Source organism: Prionailurus bengalensis, chromosome F2 (genome assembly GCF_016509475.1).
Source record: "Prionailurus bengalensis isolate Pbe53 chromosome F2, Fcat_Pben_1.1_paternal_pri, whole genome shotgun sequence".
In the NCBI taxonomy this organism is placed as follows: Eukaryota; Metazoa; Chordata; class Mammalia; order Carnivora; family Felidae; genus Prionailurus; species Prionailurus bengalensis.
In genome coordinates, this window is record NC_057353.1 from 46,116,419 (window position 1) to 46,142,514 (window position 26,096).

The window sequence follows — 26,096 nt, forward strand, 5'->3', positions numbered from 1 at the left end:
ATATTTGCCCCTAACCACTTGCTGAACATGTCTGCTAACCAAATAGAGTAAATGCTCAAAGAATATTTATTGAAAGATTATTTGAGGAGCATAACATGATACTTTCTTAAGTTCTGTGACGAGCAAAACATTTTGATTCTTCTAACCTAGATAGAAGTCATTTTATTCTAAATGAGTTTTTAAAAATTTTATGGTCTTTTTTGTAATGGGTACAGAATAGCTGTCACTTTAAAACTATAAGAGTACAACATGCCAAACTTTATTTAGATGGTAGGCTTGCTCTAATGCAGGCCATCAAAAAAATAATAACTTGAGCTTCCATATCAGTTAAATTTGGTCTAGAGAATTCCTGCAAAAGAAAAATAAATGGTTGAAAACATAAGTAGCTATGGAAAATGTAAATCTAAAATAAACAAAGAACTGTAATAAGGTTAAAAAAAAATGAACAGATACGTCAACAAACCCTACATGTTGAGGCACTTATAAGGATGGCCTAAGAGGTTGGGGAATTGGCAGAAGGGTACAGCGGCTAGGGTAAAACAAAAGAGAAAAAAGATAAGCAGACAGAGAACATAAAGGCCTGCTCATCAAACCCTTCCAAGAACCAGAAAACCAAAATCCACAAAAAGGATTTTCGGAAACAAAAAATCAAGCAGTAAGACAGAAGATAAGAGAAACGGGACTTTTACTGGGTTCTTCAAGTACTGAGTCCATGGGGCACACATACACTACATTATATTTCTATACCATTTTGTAAAGGCATTGGTAACCTCTAACGTTAGTATCCAGTCAAAATTATATAATCCCATCAGCATCTGCAAGAAAGAAGGACCTGGCTTGATTTTCAGTTCTTTATTTTTAGTTCTTTCTTACATTCCCAACGTGGGGAAATGGAGCTTGGAAAAACTCAGCTTGGGAAAACTTGGGAGGCTGAGCTAGAGACTATTCTTCCATTGTTCTTTGTGCAAGAAGAGATAAGGAGTGAATAGAAGCAATAAGTGATCATTCCCTAGAAGCTTTCCTTTTCAGGAGACTGCCACTTAGAGAGCAGGCGAGGTGATCGCTCCTACTGTCAATTTGTTAGCAGGGGGTGTGTGTGTGTGTGTGTGTGTGTGTGTGTGTGGCGTGTGCATGCTTTGCATGTGTGCAACTGCATATGTGCGTGAGTGTGTATGTTACAGGGACATGAATGGTACTGCACAACGTTCAGTCTGACTTACCTTGCATCTAGCAGCAGCAGATTATACACCCACATGAGTACTGTCACTCTGAAAATGGGATAGAGAGTTAGGTTCTCAGCAGAGGAGAAAAAAACACAGAAAGAGAGAGAACACAACCACGTGCACACACATGCACACACATACATTGAAATTCTCCAAACTTGTGGGTCAGAGCAGCTGGGAGGGAGTCAGTCTTCCTCCCTTCCTGCTCTCTCTTTGCTGAACAGCCAAATGAGAGACTGAACTCTAACAAGGAAGAAAGAACTGCCAACAGTCACTGAAAACTCACTCTGGATGTTGTAGGAAGATACGGTCTTTTTCAAAGACACAGCTGAAGCAGCAGACTTAAAATTTGTAAAAGATGGTGTAGCTGCACAAAAATAAGAGAAATAAGGAAAGCTGTGAAGTGATCATCAGCAAAGTCCTCTAGAGTTAATCTGTGATAGAAGGTTAACAAAGAAGTTCTGTAAGCAGAAAGGAAAAATTACCTGTAAATAACTTTTTTTCCAGTTCTTCTTGAATTTTAAGAAGAATCCTCTCCTGTTCTAAGGCTTCTATGTACTTGGAGTAGCACCAGGTTGGCTAGAAAGACAGCTTTCAAAGTTAATTTTGGGAATGTTTTTCCCAGGAAATAAACTGAAGGTAAGATGGCCTATATAAGCCTCTTCATTTAAACCTTTTATTGAAATATAACAAACTTCAATAACAGATCATTGAATAGGACAATTCAATGATGTGTCTAGAACTATATGAGTTATAACTATTTCTCAGTGAATCAATGTTGCAAAGGCCTTATGGAGTTCTTTACAGCTATTCATATATAGCTTCTCTATATATATATATATTCATATATATATTCAAATATATATATATATATATATATATATATTTAATTTGATTATGAATTTAGGTGCTCAAGAGAGATCCAAGTTTTTTTGAGGGGGGTAGTTTTGCATTTGTATTAATTACAATTCTTAAATGTGCAAAATCTATCAGAAACAAATGCACATACAGAGAATCCACACTTGCAAAATGGCACAGTATTATCACTGTACCAATTGCTAGAGTAATTCAACATGTATCTCTTCAATAGCAACAACAATAATAATTTACATTTAGGAAATGCCTTTGGTTTCCAAAAGCTTTTTAGTTTCTTACGAAACTCTTGAGATATATGACAGGAGATTGTCATCATAACCATTCCTTTTTCTCACACTTTCTCCTTTTAACAGACAAGGAAACAGGCTCAAAGCAAATTCAGGGATTTTTTTTCAGGCTCCCAGGTAACACTGACTTGTAAATGATATTGAAAATTAGAAGCTTGTTATCTCTAGTTCCACATTTCACCCTTCTTTATACCACGTTTCTGAAATTTAATGCTAGTCATTTGCTAATAAATGTTTTTCCCAATGGCATTATTACATATCATACACTTTAGAGGCTACCTTTTTCAATATATGGTGTCACAAAATTGACATTCCCCTTGTCTCAATAATAGCTTTATAGTCTATCAGTTATCTTTATTGAGCGGCTGAATTTATTTGACATTCTTAAATGCCAAAAAGATTGTTTCTTGAGCTAGAATCCTCTTAAGATGCAAACACAAGTCATTAAAAATGGACATGACTTATGAAATTTCAGGGACGTGATATTAATGTACAAGTTAAATGTAAATATAAACATAAAAATTGTAAATGTATTCATTGATGGTCATGTACTGGCCAATTTTATGAGCACTTCAAAGAATTAAGAAATTTGAGATTAAGGCTTTGACATTTTTCTTTCTTTTTTTTAAACTCAAGAATATGTCAACCAAGTGTATTCTGTCTTGTTCCCTATCTGCCTTATTCTCTTTTTCAATAAGCTAGTCATTTCAACTGCTGCCACTTAAATCTTCTTCATGTGTATAAAAAAGTATTTTCTTTTATTATATTGTCCAGGATCAGCTGAAATTTTAATAGTCTCTGAAGGATCAAGGGAATTCCCTTCCAATCTCTCCTAGAATAATTTTACCCTCATTTTCAAACAAGCACAACTCTACTACTGGACAATAACTGAGTTACTGCATTCTACTATCCAATGTTTTAAAGAAGTGGTATCTGTGACACCCGTACAGCTTACCTGTCGACCATATGCTTGCAGGCTGAAAACTGGGTCACTGGGTAAAGCAGCTGTTTTGATAGCAGATCCTGAAGAACTTGCATATTGTTTGCTTCCATCCTGTAATTATATTAAGTTATTAAAAAAAAGGGGGGGGGGTAAAACTCTACTAGTATAAACTTACAGCTAAGGAGTCATAACATTAGATGAAAAAATATCTTGTAATGAGTACCACACTCGAGGTCTCATCAAGTCAGTGTTACTAATTTGACATCATTTATGAACTCTTTACATTTATTTCCTACTAATATAAAAATATTTAAAAATGAGTGATAAATTATGAAGTGGAATGTAAAAATTGCCACCCAATTCTGGCATCTAGGAAAAACCACTGTAAACCTTTTCATAAACATCCATCCAAGCTTCTCACTAGGGAAAGACATAGATATAACCTGTAATTTTAGTATTTATATTTTATTACATAAATTTCATACAAATGGAATCACACTATATGTGCTTTTTTGAAATCTGCTTTTTCATGCAAATTGTTGTGAAAATATTTCTAGTGGAAATGTAAAGGGGAGGGTCTTAGTGTCATTCACCAGTATGCCTACAATTCAATATATAGTATACACCTGAATATGTGGATAATGAAATGTATAAAATGCATCATCAATGAATTAACTGTTCTAAGCACTCAAATCTTGAGTGATAAAAAAATCAACTATATCATCACTTCAACAGGTAAATAATAGTCTAGTAAAGGTATGTATCACAGATAATTTAATCAATGCCTGCTACTGGGAACTTAAGCTATAAGATTTTTTTTTTTATGATTATAAATGATGCTAGTTGATGACAGAACTCTCCAAGAAATCCAGTCATGAATCAGAGGAAGACTATAACATAGGCAGGCAAAATTAATTAAATATTCCTATATAAACATTTGTATACATAAAATAATACTCCAAATCATAAATGCAGAAACTTGGGCCAAAAATAGACCAAAAATATAAAAAGTAAAATGAGTTTACTGAACTTAAAAGACTGAAGAAAAAAAGACAAAAATCTCTGAAAAATGAAGCTATAAGGTACCCAAGGGAGAAAAAATTTGATTGATAGAGAGATAGGTAGGGGATTTATACACATATTATTTATATACACTTTCTGATCCATATACATGCATACACATGGTATATAATATGTATATGTATCATATATATGTATCAAAAAGTTTAAATATACACATATATACACACATATGATATGCATATAAATCTGCGCCCCCCCCCCCCAAAAAAAACCACTTAGCAAAGACATAAGCCTACAGACTCAGGAATCTGAGCAATCCTCAAACAGAATAAGTACAAAGAAATCCACACGAGACATATCATAATCAAATTCTGAAAGACAAAGACAAAGAAAAAATCTTGAAGGCAGTAAGTAAGAAACAATACCTTACCTATAGGAAAAGGACAGAAGAAAAGAATAAATCTTGGAATATCAGGAAGGAAGAAAAAACTGGAACAGCAAAAGTATGGGTTAATATAATAGCCTTTTCCTCCCTCCTTGAGTTTCCTAATTTATGTTTGATAGTTGAAGCAAAAATTATAAAATGTCAGAGTTTTCATTTTCTGTTTTATTCTTATGATGGCTTTATATGGATATCATCTGCCATTTTCTGCTCACTTTGAAATGCCTTATATTTTCCTCAACCATCAATAATACCGATGTGGTTCTCAGTATATGCTGAGGAAATATTTAAAATAACTATAAACAAGAGAGGGAAAAAGACTTAAAGTGGGGGGGGGGTGGTTAGTTTCTAGACTCTAGTCAAACTGGGAAAATGTTAACACCAATAGACTGGGAAAAGTTATGTATCTATAATGTAGTATCTAAAGCAACCACTAAAATATCTAAACAAAGATACACCAAAATAAAATTCTAAGAAATATACAAGTAATCCACAAGAATGCAAGACAAAGGAAACAGAAAAAAATGAAAAATAGAGGGAACAATCAAAACAAGAAATAAAATGGCAGGCATATTAAAAACCATAATAAAGACAAAGAGACTAAACACACCAAATAAAAGACAGAAATTGGCAGAATAGATTTAAAAAACACCACCGTGACCCAACTATATGCTGTTTATAGGAAACTTAATTGAAATATAATGATATAGAAAGTAAAGGAATGAAAAAAGATATACCATACAAACATCAGAACAGAGCAAGTTGGTTTTGCAGCTTTGGAGAAGTTTGGCAGTTTTTTGAGAACCTCCACAGTCCTCTACATTGTTTATGACACCATATATGTGTATAAAACACTATCTTTAAAAAGAGCTGGAAGAATATATCCCAAGTTTAATGGTTGCTCTTCGGGATGGGGAGGGTAATGGAACTCAGAGCTGGGGTTAAGAGAGTTTGCTCTTTCTGCAGTATTTACGCTTTCTACAATATTTTAACGAGGGGAAAAAAAATGAGGCAAAATGTTAGCAGTGTTTGCCATCATATTACTTTTGTATTTTTTGATACCTTCTAAATTTCTTTTAAAAAAATAGAATAGGTATAAGCTTGCAAGTAAATAAAATACATTAGTCATGAGCAGTTAGCCTTTTTCAATTCAAAGAAAGTAGATAAATATAAAGAGACAGATGAATGGTTGAATAAATGGACAGACTGACAGACAAATAGGCAGGCTGGGTAATTTATAATTCATATTTATAAATTTTGTGGTCAATGTATCAGTTTGTTATTGTAATATTGAAAATACTTTCCCGTGAGTACATAACATTTTTTTCTTTCACTCATTTTTGTTTTCGTTCCTGATTTACTCAATAAACACTGCTTAATAATTGAGCCTGTGCTGGACACTGGTCTAAGCGCTATGATACACAGATGCACAAGACAAATACTATACTTGGGAATCTCAGTCCAGTGAGAATGACAGATGCAAAAACCTATTCATGAGACAATATAAAGCATTCTCCAAGAGAGGTAGGAATGTTACTACAGTGGATATGAACTGCTTGTGCGACCTAGGAGGGTCAAGAAAGCTTTCACATGGAAGAGGTGACATTTGAGATGTATTTTGAGAAATTCAAAACAAAGTCTGAAACCTCTGGCTAAAGGCTTAAAAGCCACTAAAATCTGTATTCTATAATGTCTCTGTATTTTCCCCAGCCTGAATTCTTCTGCAAATTCATACACACCACATACCTTTTAAAAGTCTGACTCAACTCAAAATGAGTCTTGTCTTACCTTTGCAAATTTCTCGTCTTCTGTGACTGCCAATTTTTTTTTCTTATTATATTCTTGTCTTCTCTCTAAAACACTCATAATTTTTTCATCAGTTAAGTTCTTCCTAAACTCGCAAAATTGAGGCCAAAATTTAAATAGAACCCCAAAAATTGTCATCTGTATAAAAAACAAAGTATGTCTCAGATTACAATTTTACACAAATGTACCAATTTAAACTCTAATTCACCATAATAATGGATTAACTATTCTATCTTTAATATACAGCATGTTTCCTCCAACTTACTGTCTCCAGACATCTTGGCATAGTTTAGCTCAGCACATGCTTATCATCAATGTTTTTTACTACCAATGAGAAGTCTTTCTTTAAAAATAAAACCATATACTTAAAAGTTACTTTATTCTTTATGTTTCCCTAACCAATTGATTGTATTAATAAAGAATCCATTAGGTCTTTTTAAATAAGAAATTTATGTTTTCTTTTAAAACATACACTAGTTGATCTGCCACACACTCTGCTGTTTTATGCAAGTATTCCAAATATTCAGTCCATCAAGAGGAACGCCTCTGTGCCCCCTTTTTCTTTCTTTTAGAGAAAGGAAATACCTCTGGAAAAGCTCTTAAACAAAGCCGCAGATCTAAAAATAAATCTTGAGTAACTTTTAAATGATATAATCTCTTTTATGTGAGAGCAAGAAAAGTAACATTTAAAAAGCAGGGTGGTATCCCGGACAAAGGCTTTCTATGAGGACACTCCACATTAAGTGATTAATTGTGATATTTATAGAGATAAGAATTGTTGCTCAAAGACCCATGCCAAGTATTTCCATTAGTTCCAGAGGCATATATTACTTCCAAGAAGGTAGGACCTGCCACATCAGATCAAGTCCAACATCTTGTTACTAGGAATGGCCTTTACCTAATGCCCTAGAGAAAACTGAACCATCCCATTAGGCTCCAAGCCAACTCTTCAGAGGAAGAGAGGAATTTATAAAAAGTAAGTGCTGCAGTGATCAATAGAGTCCTCAACTGGCTGGTATATTTCATTACTCCTCTTTTCTGTACATGAATATTATTAGTAATTCTAAAATTTTTCATTCCTTTTAAAATACAGTTTTATCATTTAATTCTGTAGCCTCTTGGCTTTGTGATCACAAAAGCTAGAGATACTTTCTTTGATGAAATGTAGGCTTTAAACCAAATTTCATTTACATTTACCTGCTATATTTTTATTTAAGTAATCCCCTGATCTAATGTCAAGGGATCGTGGTAGTTTCTATATGAACTTCTTAAAAAAATACTCCTCTTCCTTCTCTATTTACCAACTATTGACCCTACTTCTCAGTTATCTATCCAAAACCTGAGTCATTCCCTGCTCTCAAATACATTTATTTCCATCTAGAAAGTCTTCCAGCAAACGTCATTCAATTAGAACACAATTTTTCAATGGCAGACATAAAACGACTCTACTCCTAAAAGCTGCAATTAAGATTTTAAGTTAATAACATATGTGTTAGTCACAAAAATTACTCTGTACCACGAGAACCTCAAAAGATAATCAAACTGTAGGTAGGAAAATGTTGTAATAAATATAGAGCTACTTTGCTCACTGGCAGTAGATGGGCAATGACTTTAGTATGAGTTAAAAGGGCCAGTGAAAATTTGGTTGAGTGAAGAAAACTTCAAAGTTATTAGGGGTGCCGGTGGGGGACAGGAAAAGGTCACACTGCTAACAATATTAGAACAGGCAATAGGCTTTTTTATCTACTATGCAGCCCTTTCACTTAACTTTGCTCTCATTTCCAATTTGATTTTACTCCTTTCTGTCACAATAGATCACTTCTCATGTCAATCATCCATGAGTTCAAGTATGTTATCGAGCGCCTATTCTGTGCTAGGCATTTGGGCCACAAGGATAAATAAGAAACATGCCTTGCCCTCAAACACCTTACAATCAGATGGGAAAGTCAGCATAAAAATAGTCATTTTCAGTTTTGTGCGATAAACAGAAACATATGCAGGATGTTACAGAAGCACAAGGGAGAGAAGATGATAACACAAAAAACTCAGGAGGGAAGAGAATAAGGCTCCTTTGTAGAACCAGAGATATTTCAGCAAGACTGGTGGGTGAGGGCAGGGAGTGGTAAGAGATGTGCAACCAGACCTCTGGTTTGCACACCTGGGTAGAAGGTGATGCTATTCCCTGAGCTTCCTTAGGAAATGCAGGAGGAATAATCAGTTTGGTGGGGTGAGGACTCTATAGAAAGATTCTCTTATTTTCTGATGCTCTAAAGTCCACATTTAAATTATGTCTAGGATTCTATTTTAGGAAATCAAGTAGAATGCATAAACTAGAGGACTCCAGTACAGGTTCCTGGCTTCAATCCCTAGACAGTATGGCAAAACCAACCAATATAAGCAGTTCCAGACATGCACTTGCAAACTCAAGGTCTTTGATGTAGATGGGCAAGCCCTGGCCTGGTTATCCAGAGACCTAGGCTAGGCTAAGTGATCTCTAAGATCTATTCACAAACATAGTACGATTCTGGCACCATGTTTTCTCTATTTCTCTTTAGCACTTCCTCAATCATTCATCTGTATTTTCACCTATTTTAATGCATAATTTGGATTATGAGTCCATTTCAGTTCCTCAGAGGACTTAGAACACAGCTGGCTCACAAATGAATGTTAAGGAATAATGGCCTTTTTTCCATGCTCAAGGGCAATCGTATCCTAAATCTCTGGTTCATATCACTTAAATCATGACATGGCCTTCCCTATTACCCCTATTATAATTTATTTTTCTTAATCATTTTTCAAGAACAACATCACTAAAAGGCTTTTAAAAATGCAAATAAATTATGTCCACCAAATCACTGTTTTCTATTATTTATCTTAAAAAGAAGTAACTTGAGCAGGTTAACAGGCATGATTTTCTTTTCATGAGCTTGTGTACTTTATGTTGGTTAGGTACTTAAATCTCCTCTCACTTATTTTATGAGCTATGTGAATATTCCAATCTTTAAAAATACACAAATCTTGGGACACGCATATTTTACACATATTTGTGGTAGCAGATTTTCTAAAGGAAACATGAATGGTGGGAAAGGAAGGAGGAATTGGCTGGAGTTTTATAAGCTAAAAACAAAAATGATAATCATAGAAAGTCAAGGATAGTATTTAAATAATTATATTTGCTGTCTATTATCAACAAAATAGTAAGTTATTAGTTTCTTATGTTCTATGGAATATGCAAATATTTTTTCATTAAATAGAAGTAATCTCAGTTAAGGAAGGAAGGTTGTAACCCTGTAAAATATGAATAATGCAAAATCTTTAAAAGAATATCTAGATTGTTAATGTATTTTAAAATACGCTTAACTGATACTGCACGCCCTGATCTCTTACCTGTGCCTCTCTAAATACATAGGGTCCTAACTCCTTCCTGTGTTCAATAATCTTCTGGGCTTGCTCTATTGGAATGTCAATTTGTAAAGCTGGTGGAATACTAGAATTAATAAAGCAGTTGATAATAGTCATGATCTTCTTGTGAATGATGGACTCATCACAATGAGAATGGCACAAGTCCTGAACAGGAGGAAAGAGAGGACAATATATGATTAACGCATTCCTAGAACACTTTGTAGAATTGTGGCAATACATCTTCCAGTAATACATAGATTTTAACTTCAGATCAAGAGGACATGAGGACATGTGAAAGCTATCTTTCTATAAAACGGTATCTTCTATTTCTCTTGGGTTTGAGGAACCTAAGACGTTGATGCATACATCGTACATAAATACAGGTTTCATTTACCCTTGAGTGCTTCTATTCCTAGGTAAAGGAACAGCTTCAAAGTCTACTTTGACTCATTTAGCAAATTTATATTGGGTGCCTACTATATACCAGCTGAGCCCCAAGACAGTATCTGCCTTTAAAGGCTCAATCTTACTGGAGGAGAAGCAAGAGAACACATTACTTCAACATGAGTTAGCTAATAAGTACTACAGTAGAGGTATACACAGGATCCTAGGAGAACACTGAAAACGGGTACCTAACTCAATCTGCAGGTGGATGTAAACACTTTCCCAACCAAAACTGCTTCAACACCAAGGTGACTTAGGCTCGAAAGGGCAATATAATTGCAAATGGCATATTGGATTAAGGGTTAGTATCCAAAATCTATAAAAAACGTATCAAACTCAACACCCAAGAAAACAAATAATCCAGTGAAGAAATGAAAAACATGAACGGACACTTTTCCAAAAAAGACCTCCAGATGGCTAATAGACACATGAAAAGATGCTCAACATCACTCATCGTCAGGGAACTACAAATCAAAACCACAATGAGATACCACCTCATGCCTGTCAGGATGGCTAAAGTTAACAACTTAGGAAACAACTTGTAGAAGTTGGCAAGGATGTGGAGAAAGGGGAACCCTTTTGCACTGCTGGTGGGAATGCAAAGTGGTGCAATCACTCTGGAAAACAGTATGGAGGTTCCTCAAAAAATTAAAAATAGAAACTACCCTATGATCCAGCAATGGCACTACTAGGTCCTTATCCAAAGGATACAAAAATGCTGATTCAAAGGGGCACATGCGCCCCGATGCTTATAGCAGTGCTATCATCAGTAGCCAAACTGTCTGTCAACTAATGAATGGATAAAGAAGATATTACACACACACACACACACACACACACACACACACACACACACACACTGGAATACTACTTGGCAATCAAAAGAATGAAATATTGCCATTTGCCACAACGTGGATAGAACTAGAGTGTATTATGCTAAGCTAAATAAGTCAGAAAAAGACAAATACCATACGATTTCACTCATATGTGGAATGTAAGAAACACAACAGATGAACATTGGGGAAGGGAAGGAAAAATAAGATAAAAACAGAGAGGGAGGCAAACCATTAAGAGGCTCTTAAATACAGAGGACAAATTGAGGGTTGCTGGAGGGGTGTGGGGTAGGGGGATGGGCTAAATGGGTGATGGGTATTAAGGAGGGCATTTGCTGGGATGAGCACTGGGTGTTAGATGTAAGTAATGAATCACTAAATTCTATTCCCGAAATCGTTATTACACTATATGTTAACTAACTTGAATTTAAATAAAAATAAATATAATTAATTAATTAAAATAAATTAAAAAAATTTCAAAGCAAAAAGGGCAATATAAGCAGGATGTTGGCAGTGACAGGTGCGCCATTATGTATCTTTTGGTATTTATACTTTTATAGTTAACCTATTAAATTATCTTCCTTATACCCAAAGAACTCAAAAATAGGGACCATACATTTAAAAGGCCCAGTTTTATGTGACAAATGCAGGGCTATCATTTTTTAAAATAAAGAGGTAGCTTAGCTTGAGTTTATGGCATTTCTCTGTCAAAGACATTGTTCTCCAAATCACAAGAAAGCAGACAAATTTGGAAACTTGTAATTCTAGGCCAGAAATGAGCTAACACTTATTAAGTACTCACTGTATGATGGGCATTGTAATCACTATCTTATGGGCACTATTATAAAGAAAGAAGAATTTAAGTGCTGGCCATATAAAATCCTACATAAGTTATATGTGGAAAAAGCTTGATATAAATGTTACATTAAGACAACAGTTAGCATTTTTAACTCAATTTAGAACCCCCCCTCAGAAAATGCCTATTTATACAACATATGTTAGATGTGTTACCAAATGTGTATTTTTTCCCATTACTAGTGAGATTATCATATATAATTATTTGGTAAGCCTCATTTATAATTATGGAATATAAGGCTTGTGAAATAACAAGTTTTTGGAGTTTTCATTTTGAGGGTGAAGGGACAAAAATCAGAATTGATTTTTTTTTCTAATTGTTCTGCCCTACTATGCCATTAGCTCAGTTAACGTTACCTATCATTAAGGTCCCAGTTTATTTTTATTTTTTTAAATGTTTATTTATTTTTGAGAGAGAGAAAGCAGGGAAGGGGCAGAGAGAAAGGGGGAGAGAGGATCCAAAGCGGGCTGTGCACTAACAGCAGCATAAGGGCTCAGTTTAAACAGAGTTCCCTCTAGAAGGCTTTTGGTGACTCCCTCAGTTCAGGAGAGATGTCTATCTTAGGTACTCGCATTACCCCCTGAGCTTCCATCACCACTGCCCTAGTCACAGTCTTACAACTGCCTTGTCTATCGCTCATCTGTCCCTCCCATGACAGTGTAAGCTCTAAGAGGGAAGACTATTTTGATGATGGTTGCATCCTCAGGATTTTTCATGGCCCTTGGTAGATGTTCAAAAAGTATTTGCTGGATGAATATACTCTTCCAGTTTTTTTCTATGGACACACACATACACACACACACACACACACACACACACACACATACATGTACACTCACACTTTAGATTAAAGTATGGTGTTTTATAGTAACTAGGTTTTTTTTAAAAAAAATATCCTTTCCCATCATTGATTGTTCTCCTACAGCATGATTTTTAATGGCTGCAGAGTATCTAGGTTCTTCCCAAATATTCACAATTCAGAACAGTGTTTAAGAACACTGATTAATCATTGTTCTGAATTGCGAAAATATGGAAAGAACCCAGATCTTTATCTCTTAGCATATTACCACAATCTTTGCTGGGGGCAGGGAACATAACTTAGTGGTTAAGGGCATAAACTTTAGCAATAGAATGCCTTCGTTCAAACTCAAGCTCTACCACTTAATTAGCTGCGTGATATCAGGAGTTTCTTTTTTTTTTTATTTTTTTTTTTATTTTTTTAAAAATTTTTTTTTTTTTCTCAACGTTTATTTATTTTGGGGACAGAGAGAGACAGAGCATGAACAGGGGAGGGGCAGAGAGAGAGGGAGACACAGAATGGGAAACAGGCTCCAGGCTCCGAGCCATCAGCCCAGAGCCTGACGCGGGGCTCGAACTCACAGACCGCGAGATCGTGACCTGGCTGAAGTCGGACGCTTAACCGACTGCGCCACCCAGGCGCCCCGATATCAGGAGTTTCTTAACCCTTCTGTGCCTCAGCTTCTTCATCTATTAAATGGCAAGAATAACAGTTTTGACCTACTAGGATTCTTATAAAGAATAAATTAGTTGTTACATGAAAAGAATTAAGATAACATGTGCCAGATAGAAAGCACTTAATAAGAGTAAGCTATATAAAAGTGAGTTCAGTAAGATTTTGCCAGGTGTAAAGCTATCCACCTAGCAAATTCTCTCAAGACCCAATTCAAATATTATCGCTTCTGCTAAGATTTGCTTGACCTACTACCCTCCCTGCATCACTCCCTCTCGGCGCCAAAACTATACCTAGTTAGAACATGGATCATAATCAATACTCTTTCATGTTATTTGTTTTCATGGATGTCCCCCTCCTTGAGGGAAAGCAATGTATTGTATTTACTTTTTATTCCTACTATTTAGCTTAATGGCTGGCATACTAGGTACTTAATAAATGCTTACTGAATGAACAAATTCCCTCCTATAGCATGATATTTAATAGCTACCTAGAACTGTATGTCCTCCATTCTATACCACAAAAAAAGATATTTAAATGAAGACCAAGGACAGCTTTGAAGAAGAAGCGGTCACACAACTAAGGGTTGACTTTCTATGAGTGTGTTTTCTTAAAATGCCTTTCTTGCGAAGTTTATTGTATTACCTCCGTCCTAGCAGGGTTGGGCTTATTCATATTCTTATTAGCTTAAAAATAATTCTGCCCACTCACAATAGCTGCCTTTTCTGGAAAACAGGCTCTACCTCCTAATTAAAAAAATTATTTTAATATTGCTTATCTTGTGACAGACTTCGAAAAAACTTATCTCAAAATATTTTTTTCTGAGAAAATTTCTAAGGTGAGAAGAGTACAAAAACTGTTCATAACAGAAAAGGGTAGAAAAGAGTTTCACGGCATGTTGGAGAAAGTTTGGAGATAGACTTTATTGAGAAATTGCTAACTATATAGAATATAAATGCTGCAGAATATTTGTATTACATAATTCATACTTAGATTATAAGACCAATTGAAAGTATTATCCTCTTGAATTCCAGTTTTATTTTTATTCTCTACTTTTATAATGGGATAAAATAGGCTACTTGCCGAGAAATGAATCTGTTACCCAGGGGAGCATTTAGGCAGAGTCTGGATGCCTCCTCTTAAGTATTTCTAAACAACACTCCTATATTCAAGTCTAGATTAAATACCTAGAAAGTCCTTTCCTTTCTTTAATGCAAAGATTCAATATGATTTCAATGAACACTTAAACCTAAAAAACAAGTGCCTAACCACTTGTTCTTTGACTTATTTGTTTTTGTTTTGTTTAGAATGTGGCCATTCTTTCTTATTTATTTTTATTTTTTATTCTTTGAGAGAGTGCACACACATAAGCAGGGAAGAGGTAGAAGAAGAGGAAGGGAGAGAACACTAAGTAGGCTCCAAGTCCAGCGTGGAGCCTGATGTAGGGCTCAATTCCATGACCATGAGATCATGACCTGAGCCAAAATCAAGATTCTGACACTCAACCAACTGAGCCGTCCAAGCGCTCTGTGGCCATTCTTGCTAATAGAAAAGCTTCTCTCATCTCTGTTGGTTTATTTATCAATAATCCGCTATTTTGATTACCATTGCTGGAAATATGGTTGGGAGAAATTCTGGGAAAGAGGTCTTGGTTCAAGTACTGAATATGGATATCTTCAGGAAAAAATGTCTATAGTACATTTATAGAGAAATGCGATGCAAAAATGTAATTAAAACTCTTTTGAGAAAGGTTCTCATTAAGTCATAATATCTGTGAATACCTTGAAAAATCTAATTCTATCATTTCAGGGCTCACGCTTACTCTTCACCGTGTAATAATAAATGTATCTAACATAGAACAATAAATACCTCAACATTTACATATTGGTATGAAGATGAAAAAATTGGGATATCTTAATACAAATCTTGTCCATATAGTTACAATTAAGAATCTGGTGTGTTAATGCATTTCCTCCACAAAAAGAGGTGGTTTTCTCCAGCTTCCAATATAATACCTTATATTTTTGTACTTCTTGCCAAAAGAGTACCCCGTTTTCCAATAAATCTCCTTTTAGAGCCACAAACCGTTGAAACTGTCTTGCGGTAACTGGATTCAATAATGCTTTACGAAAAGCCAGGATTTCACAAGATGAAGATATCCATTTACTCTCCACAGGCTGTCCATAACAGAAAATACAGAAAATGAGCTGTGTTCTAAAAAGCAATAATAAACTCATTTATTAGGCTAAACATTACCAAATTCAACCTCCTTTACTTTGGGTTGTTGAAATTTACGGCAAGGATACAATAGAATTTGGCAACCTTAACCCCTCTGTTCTCCCTTTTCTCTCCTTTATATTCTTATGGCATCAGGTTTTTAGAGGTGGAGAGAAAAATAAATGATTGGATGATTCAGAACATATAACTACATTGATTAAGGATGTCATTACATTTTGGGACTAAGGTGAAGAACTACACTTTAGTGCACTGTGTGAGTTCTGTGCTTAAACAGAAAAATATAATCATAATGTTATGATATATATTGTTACATTATTATTATGTATTTTGTAATTACATATATATGTTATATAGCACATAATGTACCATATATGTAATATATATGTTATGTATTAATATATAACTCTCCTGTCTTTTAAGGAGTAAGAGCACTTGAACATTTAAGATATTTTTTCACATCTTTAAAAAAAATTACCAAATCCTGTTAATTTAAGCAGGAAATTAGTTGTGGAGCTTCTATTTAGAAAAAAATAATGTTTTCAGGTGACACATCTTTGTATTATTTTAATAAAATTGTTATTAATACTTCATAATAGAAGAAATCATCATTAATACATTATTTTTAATAATAAACTTCCTCTGAGGATTTACTTTACATAACAAAAAAGCCAGAAGAACCCATAGTGTTTTAGTAATGCTTAAAGGTAATACTTAGTTTATATCTTCACAATTTTGAAATACAAGATGTTTACTTTTAAAATTTTGACCATTTTAGATCACATATCCATTCCTCTTTAGCCTCTCAGATTAAAAAACATAAGACAGATTTTACTGAATTTACTAAATAGTAATTATTTTACTGGATAAGTTTCATTAACATTCCCTAAATCTGAGTTTAGCCTACAACCATCCAAAGAAGCATCATCCCAACAATGTTTTAAATGAATTTAGGAATTATAGTAACAATCAGTCAAAGCACCATGATAAATACCCATTATTGGTTAGGCATAAAATAAGTTTCTTGAATCAAATCATATGTGACCATCAATGTGTTTAAGAGAGTTATGTAAAAGGCACTATGGGAACACAAAAGGAGTAACTAATTCTGCCTGGAGTAGCAAAAGCTTTGCAGAAGGGTCTTGAGGATGACATCTGAATTGGAAACTGAAAAGTAAAGGCAACACCAGGCAGTCTAGAATGGCAGTGCCTTAACCCAGATAGAGCGATTAGATGTCTAACACTGTTTTAGTGAGGCACATGTCATGTTCTCTGGTCAAAAAGTTAAGACCCTCAGCATATGTTCCGTATTAAAATTACAGCCCTATAAATAGGAACAATTATGTATTAGACTGGGATGTTTATTTAAAACCCACTCAGCAAATAATGTTTTAAGACCTGCTTCTTAAGATACTAAAACTTAAGTAATTTAACTAAAACCTATAATTTAACTAAGCAGAAAATAACAAAATATATAATGCACAATATGAAATATAAGCCCGTTCTACTCAGTATTTCAATTAAAAAATATAGAGCAAAAGACAAACATAAGAATGGTTTATTTCCTTTTAAGAGGAAAATACAGAAAAAGAGCATCCTAACAGATACGTATAATCCTCTAATAGTCAAATAAAATTTTGTGTTAGTTAGTTTGTAGGGGGTCACCTGGGTCTAGTCCCACATTCCAGCAAGATCTGAGGAAGAATGAGTACACATAAATTCGTAAGCTCAAAAAGAAGACTGTTCATCATGCTTGTTGAAAGACAAAATAGGCACTTTCTAGTAAGGTATCATAGCATAGTCGTTTAAATAATCACCAAAATGAAAGTTACCTTAATTCTTTTAAAGCCAAACTGTAATTTCCAACAAAGAGCATAACATAATTTAACTTGGTAATTCTGCTGCACACATCACCTCATTCTTTTTGTGTAATCCAGTCTCAGTAATAAATAAACTATCATAGGCTGGAACGAACAGCTTGTCTCAATAAATCCATCACAAGCAAGATAAACAAAAATACACATTTACCATCCAATATTCAAAGCACGCTTCTAGGGTTTAGCAGTTCAAGAGGGCTTTAAGAAGGCAGCGCTGGTAGAATCACACTTTCCCCCAGAATCCATCAGCCAATTAAATGTGTCGGTGGTCAGTTGGTGGCTTAGAAAGCAGGGTCTATGATGAGGGTCTCTTTTAATACGTGTGTGTGGGGGGTAGAAATAATTCTTTGACAGAGCAGAAGTTGCAAGAGGAAGAATATAACACACACTACTTGCCTTCCAGACCCCGATTTTCCTTTCATGCTTCTGTAGTAAGAGCTCCTCAGCTACATCCCTCATCTGTACCTAGAAGCAAAACCATTTATTTTTTCGCACTTATCCAGAGTGCCTACATTTTTGTCATCATTTACTAATTTAATAACTTTTAAAAATGAGGTAAAGGTCAGCATGGATAAGAGATAGTGCAGTTTAGGAGAAAGAGGATCTGATTTAGCAATGGAAGCCCTTCCTAAGTGCCTGGGCAAGTCACTCAAATTCTCTGAACAGTTTCCCACCTGCAAAGTGAAGATAATAAAACCTTAGTGTACTGCCCCAAGTGCAAATAGAAGTTTCACTTTGGGTTACATGGAAATTGAAGCTGGAGAGATAATGAGGACTTCTCAGATTTTGGTGCTATTTTTCTAGCCACAACTAATTTTAGAACACAAAAGTTATTCAAGACACGGAGGAAATATAGTAGATATTTCTTGAGGTTATTGCCTGTTCACAATATTTTCCCCTGGGAACCACTCCCGCCAAATCTGTGCTATGTGAATCTACCTCCCTGTCCACAGCGGATACATCCAGGCACTGACCTAGAGAGACCAGGTCTTGGATCATGACTACTGAGTCTTTTTTATAGCCACAGCTGTCCGGGAACTTTCGCTGGGTTTCCAGGGCTGTCCTGGCCCCGGGCCTTTCCAGAGCTTGGGTGCCAACTCTTCCCCTCAGTGTGTGAGATGTTCCAGCACTATTTTATAATAAATTTTCTCCCTTCTCTTTTGTCTTTGGCGTAAGGTTGCCGGAATCAGTTTATGTTGCTGGCCACCCAAAGAATGCTAAGTCAGGAAATGGCTACAAGTTACAATAAAGTTATTGTGGCAAACATAGAAAATGTGGTAAATAATACTAGTGAGCCAGAGCAAGAAGGAAAGAAATGAGGAAATTTGAGTTGTCCCAAAGCTTATTTCCAGGAACTTTTTGCCTAAAACAAGACAGCTCTTCTTCATACTATAAATTCTATATTCCCAGCTGTATTGCGTTTTCCATAACTTAAGGTGCTCAGAAGAGTGAGGGTATTTCCCAATAAGTAAGGCTCAAAGTGTTTGAAAAACTGAATATAGAAGGCATTTTTTTAATGTTTACTTATTTATTTTGAGAGCGGGGGAGACAGATGAGAGAAAGAGAGATGGAGAGAGAGAATCACAAGCAGGCTCCATGTTCAGCATGGAGCCCCACATGGGGCTGGATCCCACGACCACAAGATCATGACCTGAGCTGACACCAAGAGTCGAATGCTCAACTGACTGAGCCACCCAGGCATTGCAAGGGCAGTTTTTTAAGATTCCTCCTAATCAATACTAATGGTATGCGCTTTGCATACTATAGTCCAAAATTATATGTTCTGCCCCTGTGTTAATTTATAAAGATCAGGTTTGCCTGTTTTAGGTGTGATGACAATTTAAATAATCAAAGTAACATGTGCTTTTGATAAAGTAAAAATAAAGCAAAAACAAAAAACATCCCACTTTACAAAGTAAGAAGTAAAAACCTTTTTCCTCCCCAAACCCATTCCCAGAAGGCAGATCCTTTTAGATCTTTTTCCTATAAACACAAGATCCACCTATAAACACAAATATAGGTAGATAGGTAGGTAGATAGATAGATATATCTATATCTTGTGTATATATCTATATCTTGCTGTGTGCCAGGTACCATGCTAAGAAACTAAACATAATTATTTCATCTTCACGACTATCTCATGAAGCAATTACTCTTATTAACCCTAATTATCTTTCACATGAGAAAACTAAGATTATAAAACTTAAAGTTGTAGGGGCGCCTCGCTGACCTAGTCAGTACAGCATGAATGGGACTCTTGATCTGATGGTCGTGAGTTCGAGCCCCACCCTGGGTGTAGAGATTACTTAAAATTAGAATAGGAGAGAATAGAATAGGAGAGAATAGAATAGGAGAGAATAGAATAGAATAGAATAGAATAGAATAGAATAGAATAGAATAGAATAGAATAGAATAGAAAAAACATACTTTAAAAAGCAAACCTTAAAGTTGTACAATGAACATGTCATAGGGTTGAGGCGAAAACTTAGGAAGGCCAACTCTATGCTCTTAGCCACTAAGCCATTGAAGTACAATGGCTGGGTTGACAGGTATACACATTTGCTGTTTTTAGAGGTACTGTTAATTACTACCCAAAGATTACACTCACTGATATACCTTTATCTTCTGACGTGCTGCAAACTGTTCACTTGCAAGAAATAATGGCAACCACACATTTTCTAGCTTATTTAGGACATGCTTCTGAATTTCAATTAGAACAGGTGCATCGAGCTGCTCATGGAGCATCTTTCCCCAGCCACCACTTAAATTCATTATCTAGGAAGATAAAAATGAAACATAAACTGCAAACTTCTGTTTTAGTGAAGACATACTAATAGTCATTAATTTATCCATCCACCCCCAAACCAGCTGCCGAGCAGCCGACAGCACCATTTTCATTTTCCGTAAGTTATCTCCTGGCTATACCAGGTACAGTAAAGACTGACAACTCCCCTAACATCAAACAGAAAATTGTGGTTTGTGTGACAGTTCTTTTAGATGTCTGATTTTGTTCACGATATATTTCAGAGAACACAGGAGTGGGATTTTTATCCTGTATGACCACAAGCAATGCCACGTTTTCTCCATGGCCTCAGTATCTTCAAAGGTGAAATGAGGGTATTTATTAGTCAATGAGTTTTGTAAGTGCTCTTCCAGGTCTAATAATCTATGAATCTGTAAATCTGGTCAAATTGACTAATTTGAGAAAACATTCTCTTTTGTGCATGAGGAAAATGGGGCATGAGTTAGTTAGGAGACAACCTTGGCTCAGATATTATCAACATGTACAAACAAACGTTGGATTGGAGATGGTGGTGGTAGCAATGCAGGGCTGCCCCCAACAACTTCGAAGAGGAATACAGAGGCAGCAGGAAGGAGAGAAAGACCTGGTTATACAGACAACAGTCTCTGACCTGCACAGGTAGCACCTATTACAAAACACAATTTCTTTGTGGCCCAAATCTTCCTTCTGCATAAGTACTGGTTTCAACAAGCTACGAATGGCCATTTTCTGCTATAAATCATTCTTTTTTCTACCTGTTTCTGTGTACACAGCCCTCAAACCTTCTGGACCCCTCAGTGGAAAAATTACCTTCTTCTTCGTTCCCTTTCGATTAATAAAACCCATCAAATCCTACTAATAAAAATAATTTTTAACATAAAAACAAAAGAGAAACCCTCTTGGACATCTTTTACTAATAATGATTCTATATAAAAAAGGACGAAAAAAGAAAAAGATAAAAGACTACTTTGCTAATCAAAGAGCAAACTTGGCTACCCAGCCGAAATTAGGACTGGCAAGACCTACACAGAATGTAAGGTGATGTGGATATCCTTAAGTAGAAAATAAGTCAATAAAAATAAAAGTAAAGCCAAAGATGAGGAAGAAAGGTCACTGGGGAAACTCTTCTGTAGTCAACACAGTCATTTGCTATGATGGCAATGGATAACTTCTCCACTGAATTTTAAATGCTCAGCATCTTATCCTACGGAGGGTTCACACAGTAGCATCAGATACCACGAAACTTCACACAATGTAGCACAAGCCAAACAGAAAAGAAATGCCTCCATGTGTTTATTTCATACTTGTGCTTGAGATACCCAGCTACTTTTGCTAACGTATCCCAGATTTGTATCTCAGGAAACTAATGGCAAGGCATTTTTGTCAAGGTTGATTAATTTCAGATTGCCTTCTCCCCTTATTCCCCAAAACGTTTGCTTACTTCCCCCCGCCCCCACCTCCCCACCCCATAGGATCTAGCTTTTTAATCTGGTATGCCCTAACATGAACACTTCTGAATTTTTCTGACATTTACTGAATTTAGCATTAATCTGAGATTTGTATTTCACAAATATACACCATTAGGATATGCATCCTTTTAAATTACCAAAATAAAGATATCAAATGCTATACATTTGATCTCTAGGTAGTAACGTAGTACCAAACTTCAAATTAATTGTAACACTTAATTCTTTACATTTCAAAAGCATAAAACTTGAGCCACATTTCATGGATACTCAGTGCCCCTGCTGAATCCCAATCTGACATTTTACCATATATGGTAAATGCTAATAGTATGCTAATGACATGCTATATACTAAATAGCATAGTATGCTAATACTATGCTATATACTAAATAGCATAGTATGCTAATGACATGTAGCAAGGATTACAATAATAATATAGTAAATAATGACACCATATATCATAGGCACTCATATCTGAATGAACGGATGAGTGGATGAATAAGTTATTTTTATTCCATAATTACTTTTTAAAATAACACAGTTTTTATAGCATATAACGCTTGAGTGAATTTTAAAGGCATTTAATTTTTAGATAATTATAAATAACTGAAAAAGTAAGATATCCAAACTGTCTAACATATAAATCATAAAAGCAAAAGACAAAAACGATGAATTTTAGGTTGTTGGCAAAAAGAAATAAATCATTGGTTTTCACACTTCAACAAAGAAATATGTTTACATGTTGATACCTGGTCTTGCTGATACAGAGAAGCTGGACTTTGGGGGCCAAAGAAATATTTTTTATTAAGGTATTTGTCTTTAATATATATAGATTTTGCTTCCCTTTGCTTTCGGTCTCCGTAAGTTATTCTTCGGAACTGCTCAATGTCTGTCCAGCACATAAGGTCCACACTAAAATGAAAACAAAACCAAAGCACAGCCCTTCTTTTATTTTTCCTCTCAATTTTACTAACCACCAAACAAGTTTTTGTTTTGACAGAACTTAGAATGTGATTGTCTTGACTAGTTAGCAGAGCCAAGTAGATCATGAAACTAATGAGTTCAGTGTTATCATGTCTCATCCTAGCTAAATATATGAATGAACACAGGCATACTGGGATCAGAAAATCATCTACCATCGTTATGGGTAGGGTCTCAGAGTTCCTCCATTACTGATGGACCAGTATTGTTGATATCTAACCTAAGAAAATCTACACCCAATGTGTGTCTATTTGGCAACATGCTAAATTTAGAACAATTCTCATCATTAAGAAGGGAAACTATATATGTGAAATTTGGCTCCCAGGTGTAAACACTTTCTCTTAACTTGGGAGAAAATTACTGGAAAAATATATGATGAATATTTCAGCTTATAGTAGATAAATATGTCATAAGTTTCCAAGATTTTGTGCAAAACTACAATGTTTATGTATCAGCCAATAAAATTACAAAGTTTTACAGTAATTTCAGTAGCTGAGAAAAATATGAAAATATGAAAGAGACACTTTTTCAGAAATACTAGTTAAAGCACCTGTCTAGAAAAATGCAAAAGAAAGAAACAGTAGAAAAGTGACAGAATTAAACATAGTGGTGTCTTAATTTATCCAAAGTTAAAACTATTAACAAAATCTTAAAATAATATTTGGGAGGTTGCTATTATCAAAATGCACTCCCCAATAAAAAGTTACCGATACAGATTTCAGATAGGTATGCCATTACTACTGTCATGGATGAAATCTAGCACCAAGTCACTTTTACATGTTGAATCAAAGTAAGTTGCTTAGAAAAACAGTGTTTTAAGAGAGAAATACATTTCTAAACGGTTATTTTCCTTACCTTGAAGAATGAGCCTCAAGAAACTGACGGAAATGTTCAAACTCCAGTTTGTTGTTAAGCAGATCATTAAAACTGAAGTGCCTATATTCTTCAGGAACATTATTCCAGTATTCTGTTTTTTTACACACATCAGGAAGCGGTGAAATACCAGTTCCAACTTCACAAGTAGTGTCCTAGTGAAATAACACTTTTCATTAAAAAATCTCCTAAATACAACAAATTATTTTCCAAATTTAAAAAGAGAAACTGAAATAAAAATGAACCATTAGGTCAATACCATCTAACAATTCAATAGTAAAACTAGATAAAGAATCTAGAATCTGGCTGTAACTCCCATCAAATTCTATCCTGTTCCTTTCTCTTCCATTCTCTTCTTTTCAGGAACATTTAGAAAACATTTACTATATATTTGCTTATAAATGTTAATTTTTTTATTTTTGTTGGTATAAGAGTAATACATCATTTGTAATAAGAAAACAAAAAGCATATATAATACTACCATTCAGAAATAACAATTGTTAACATTTGTAAATACAAATCTTCTAGTCTTCTTTGCATACACATGTGGTTTATTAAAAATGAAGACAGAGGGGCGCCTGGGTGGCGCAGTCGGTTAAGCGTCCGACTTCAGCCAGGTCACGATCTCGCGGTCTGTGAGTTCGAGCCCCGCGTCGGGCTCTGGGCTGATGGCTCGGAGCCTGGAGACTGTTTCCGATTCTGTGTCTCCCTCTCTCTCTGCCCCTCCCCCGTTCATGCTCTGTCTCTCTCTGTCCCCAAAATAAATAAACGTTGAAAAAAAAAATTAAAAAAAAAAAATGAAGACAGGACTAAACAAGTATGTATAGTTTTGCAACTTGGTTCTTTTTCTTAACAATGCATTACGAACATAAAGTGTTCTTTTATTTATAACAATTTTGAAAGTTATAGAGTAATGCAAGATATTTTTCTAATAGTACGTTCTTTAAAATTTTAAATATTTATTTATTTTCGGGAGACAGAGAGACACAGTGCAAGCAGGGGAGGGGCAAGGAGAGAGAGAGATACAGAATCTGAAGCAGGCTCCAGGCTCTGAGCTGTAAGCACAGAGCCTGACACAGGGCTTGAACTAACAAAGTGCAGAATCATGACCTGGGCTGAAGTCAGATGCTTAACCGACTGAGCCACCCAGGTGCCCCAATAGTATGTTCTTTAAATGTTACCTTTTCATATAAAAGTTAATTATTAGGCATTTTTAAAACCCTATGTTTTGCAATTTATAAGCTCTATATAAGGGCAAAGAGCTAGAGAAGCTTATTCTTTTAAAAACCTTTCCTCTCCTTATATAATTCATTTACCCCTCTGTTTATTTTTGAAAAGCATCAGACCATTAGAAAAACTACCGATATTTAAAAAGTCAATTACCAATGAAGAGAAGGATTATGGGAAGTATTATACATTTTAGTTCATAAAGTTTAAAATGCAACTTAAAATACAATGAAAATGCTACGTTTCAATTCACAAAGTTTAAAATACAAACTTAAAATACAACCTCATGAACTTTTTCATTCATAAACTTTAAAATAATAACAAAATGTGCTGTCTTTTTGGATTTTTACGTAGCCTTTCCAAGATATTAATTCGTAGTTTCTCAAATAAAGAATTTATGTGTTAAAAAGGCAACTATCATAAAGGTTACATTTAAAAGTCCACTTTATTATTTGTGTAAAATTTTATTGTAAAGGAGTAAAAATTGCAGACAGGTACAAGGGAGAAAGTTAAAATATCACCTGAAACTTTACTGTTCAGAGCTAACCATCTGTAATATTTTGGTGATGTCTCAGATATTTCCAGATACCTCTCTTCGTATATATGTATACATGAGAAAATATATAATTTTACATAAATAGGATTATATGATACCAGTGGTTTTTTTCCTTATATTTTAATATAATAATGTACCCTAGGCATTTTGCACATCAATAAATATAACTGTCACCTTTATGTAGATACACACATTTAATTTTACGACTTTCAGGATCTGAAAGGATTATGTAGGTAATCCAAAAGTTGCAAATGTATAAATCAAAATAACACTTTAATATCCTAGTCAGTCTGATGATCTTTTTCCTGATGCCCCCAAATCCTTTCCATATTTTTCCTTTATTATTTTTCCTATTGCTGTCACACAAAAGTTCCTTTCCTGTTTAGAAAACTCAATTTAACTCTTTTTTTGAATTGACAAATAGAGCTGCTGCTATACAGAAAGCAATCAGAGATGCTCAAAGGAATAATGTGGTTTGAAGGCTTTTAAGTAA

General features: G+C 34.9%; 1 protein-coding gene across 4 annotated transcripts in view; it reads right to left on the reverse strand.

The window, feature by feature from the left end:
- Positions 1 to 237: 237 nt before the first annotated feature.
- The window catches only part of RGS22 (regulator of G protein signaling 22), a 136,136-nt gene continuing 110,277 nt past the window's right edge, over positions 238 to 26,096 (reverse strand). For 3 of the 4 annotated variants that reach the window (XM_043601466.1, XM_043601467.1, XM_043601465.1), the window contains exons 17-28: positions 23,803 to 23,975; positions 22,716 to 22,878; positions 20,335 to 20,493; positions 18,115 to 18,183; positions 15,622 to 15,783; positions 9,988 to 10,167; positions 6,583 to 6,738; positions 3,342 to 3,440; positions 1,709 to 1,802; positions 1,510 to 1,590; positions 1,221 to 1,268; positions 238 to 349 (exon numbers count right to left, since the gene is read on the reverse strand). In XM_043601466.1, the coding sequence (XP_043457401.1) occupies positions 1,264 to 1,268; positions 1,510 to 1,590; positions 1,709 to 1,802; positions 3,342 to 3,440; positions 6,583 to 6,738; positions 9,988 to 10,167; positions 15,622 to 15,783; positions 18,115 to 18,183; positions 20,335 to 20,493; positions 22,716 to 22,878; positions 23,803 to 23,975 (1,341 nt within the window). In that variant the 3' untranslated portion in view covers positions 238 to 349; positions 1,221 to 1,263. The remainder of the gene's footprint in view (positions 350 to 1,220; positions 1,269 to 1,509; positions 1,591 to 1,708; positions 1,803 to 3,341; positions 3,441 to 6,582; positions 6,739 to 9,987; positions 10,168 to 15,621; positions 15,784 to 18,114; positions 18,184 to 20,334; positions 20,494 to 22,715; positions 22,879 to 23,802; positions 23,976 to 26,096) is intronic. The other variant, XM_043601468.1, reaches the window with a different exon arrangement.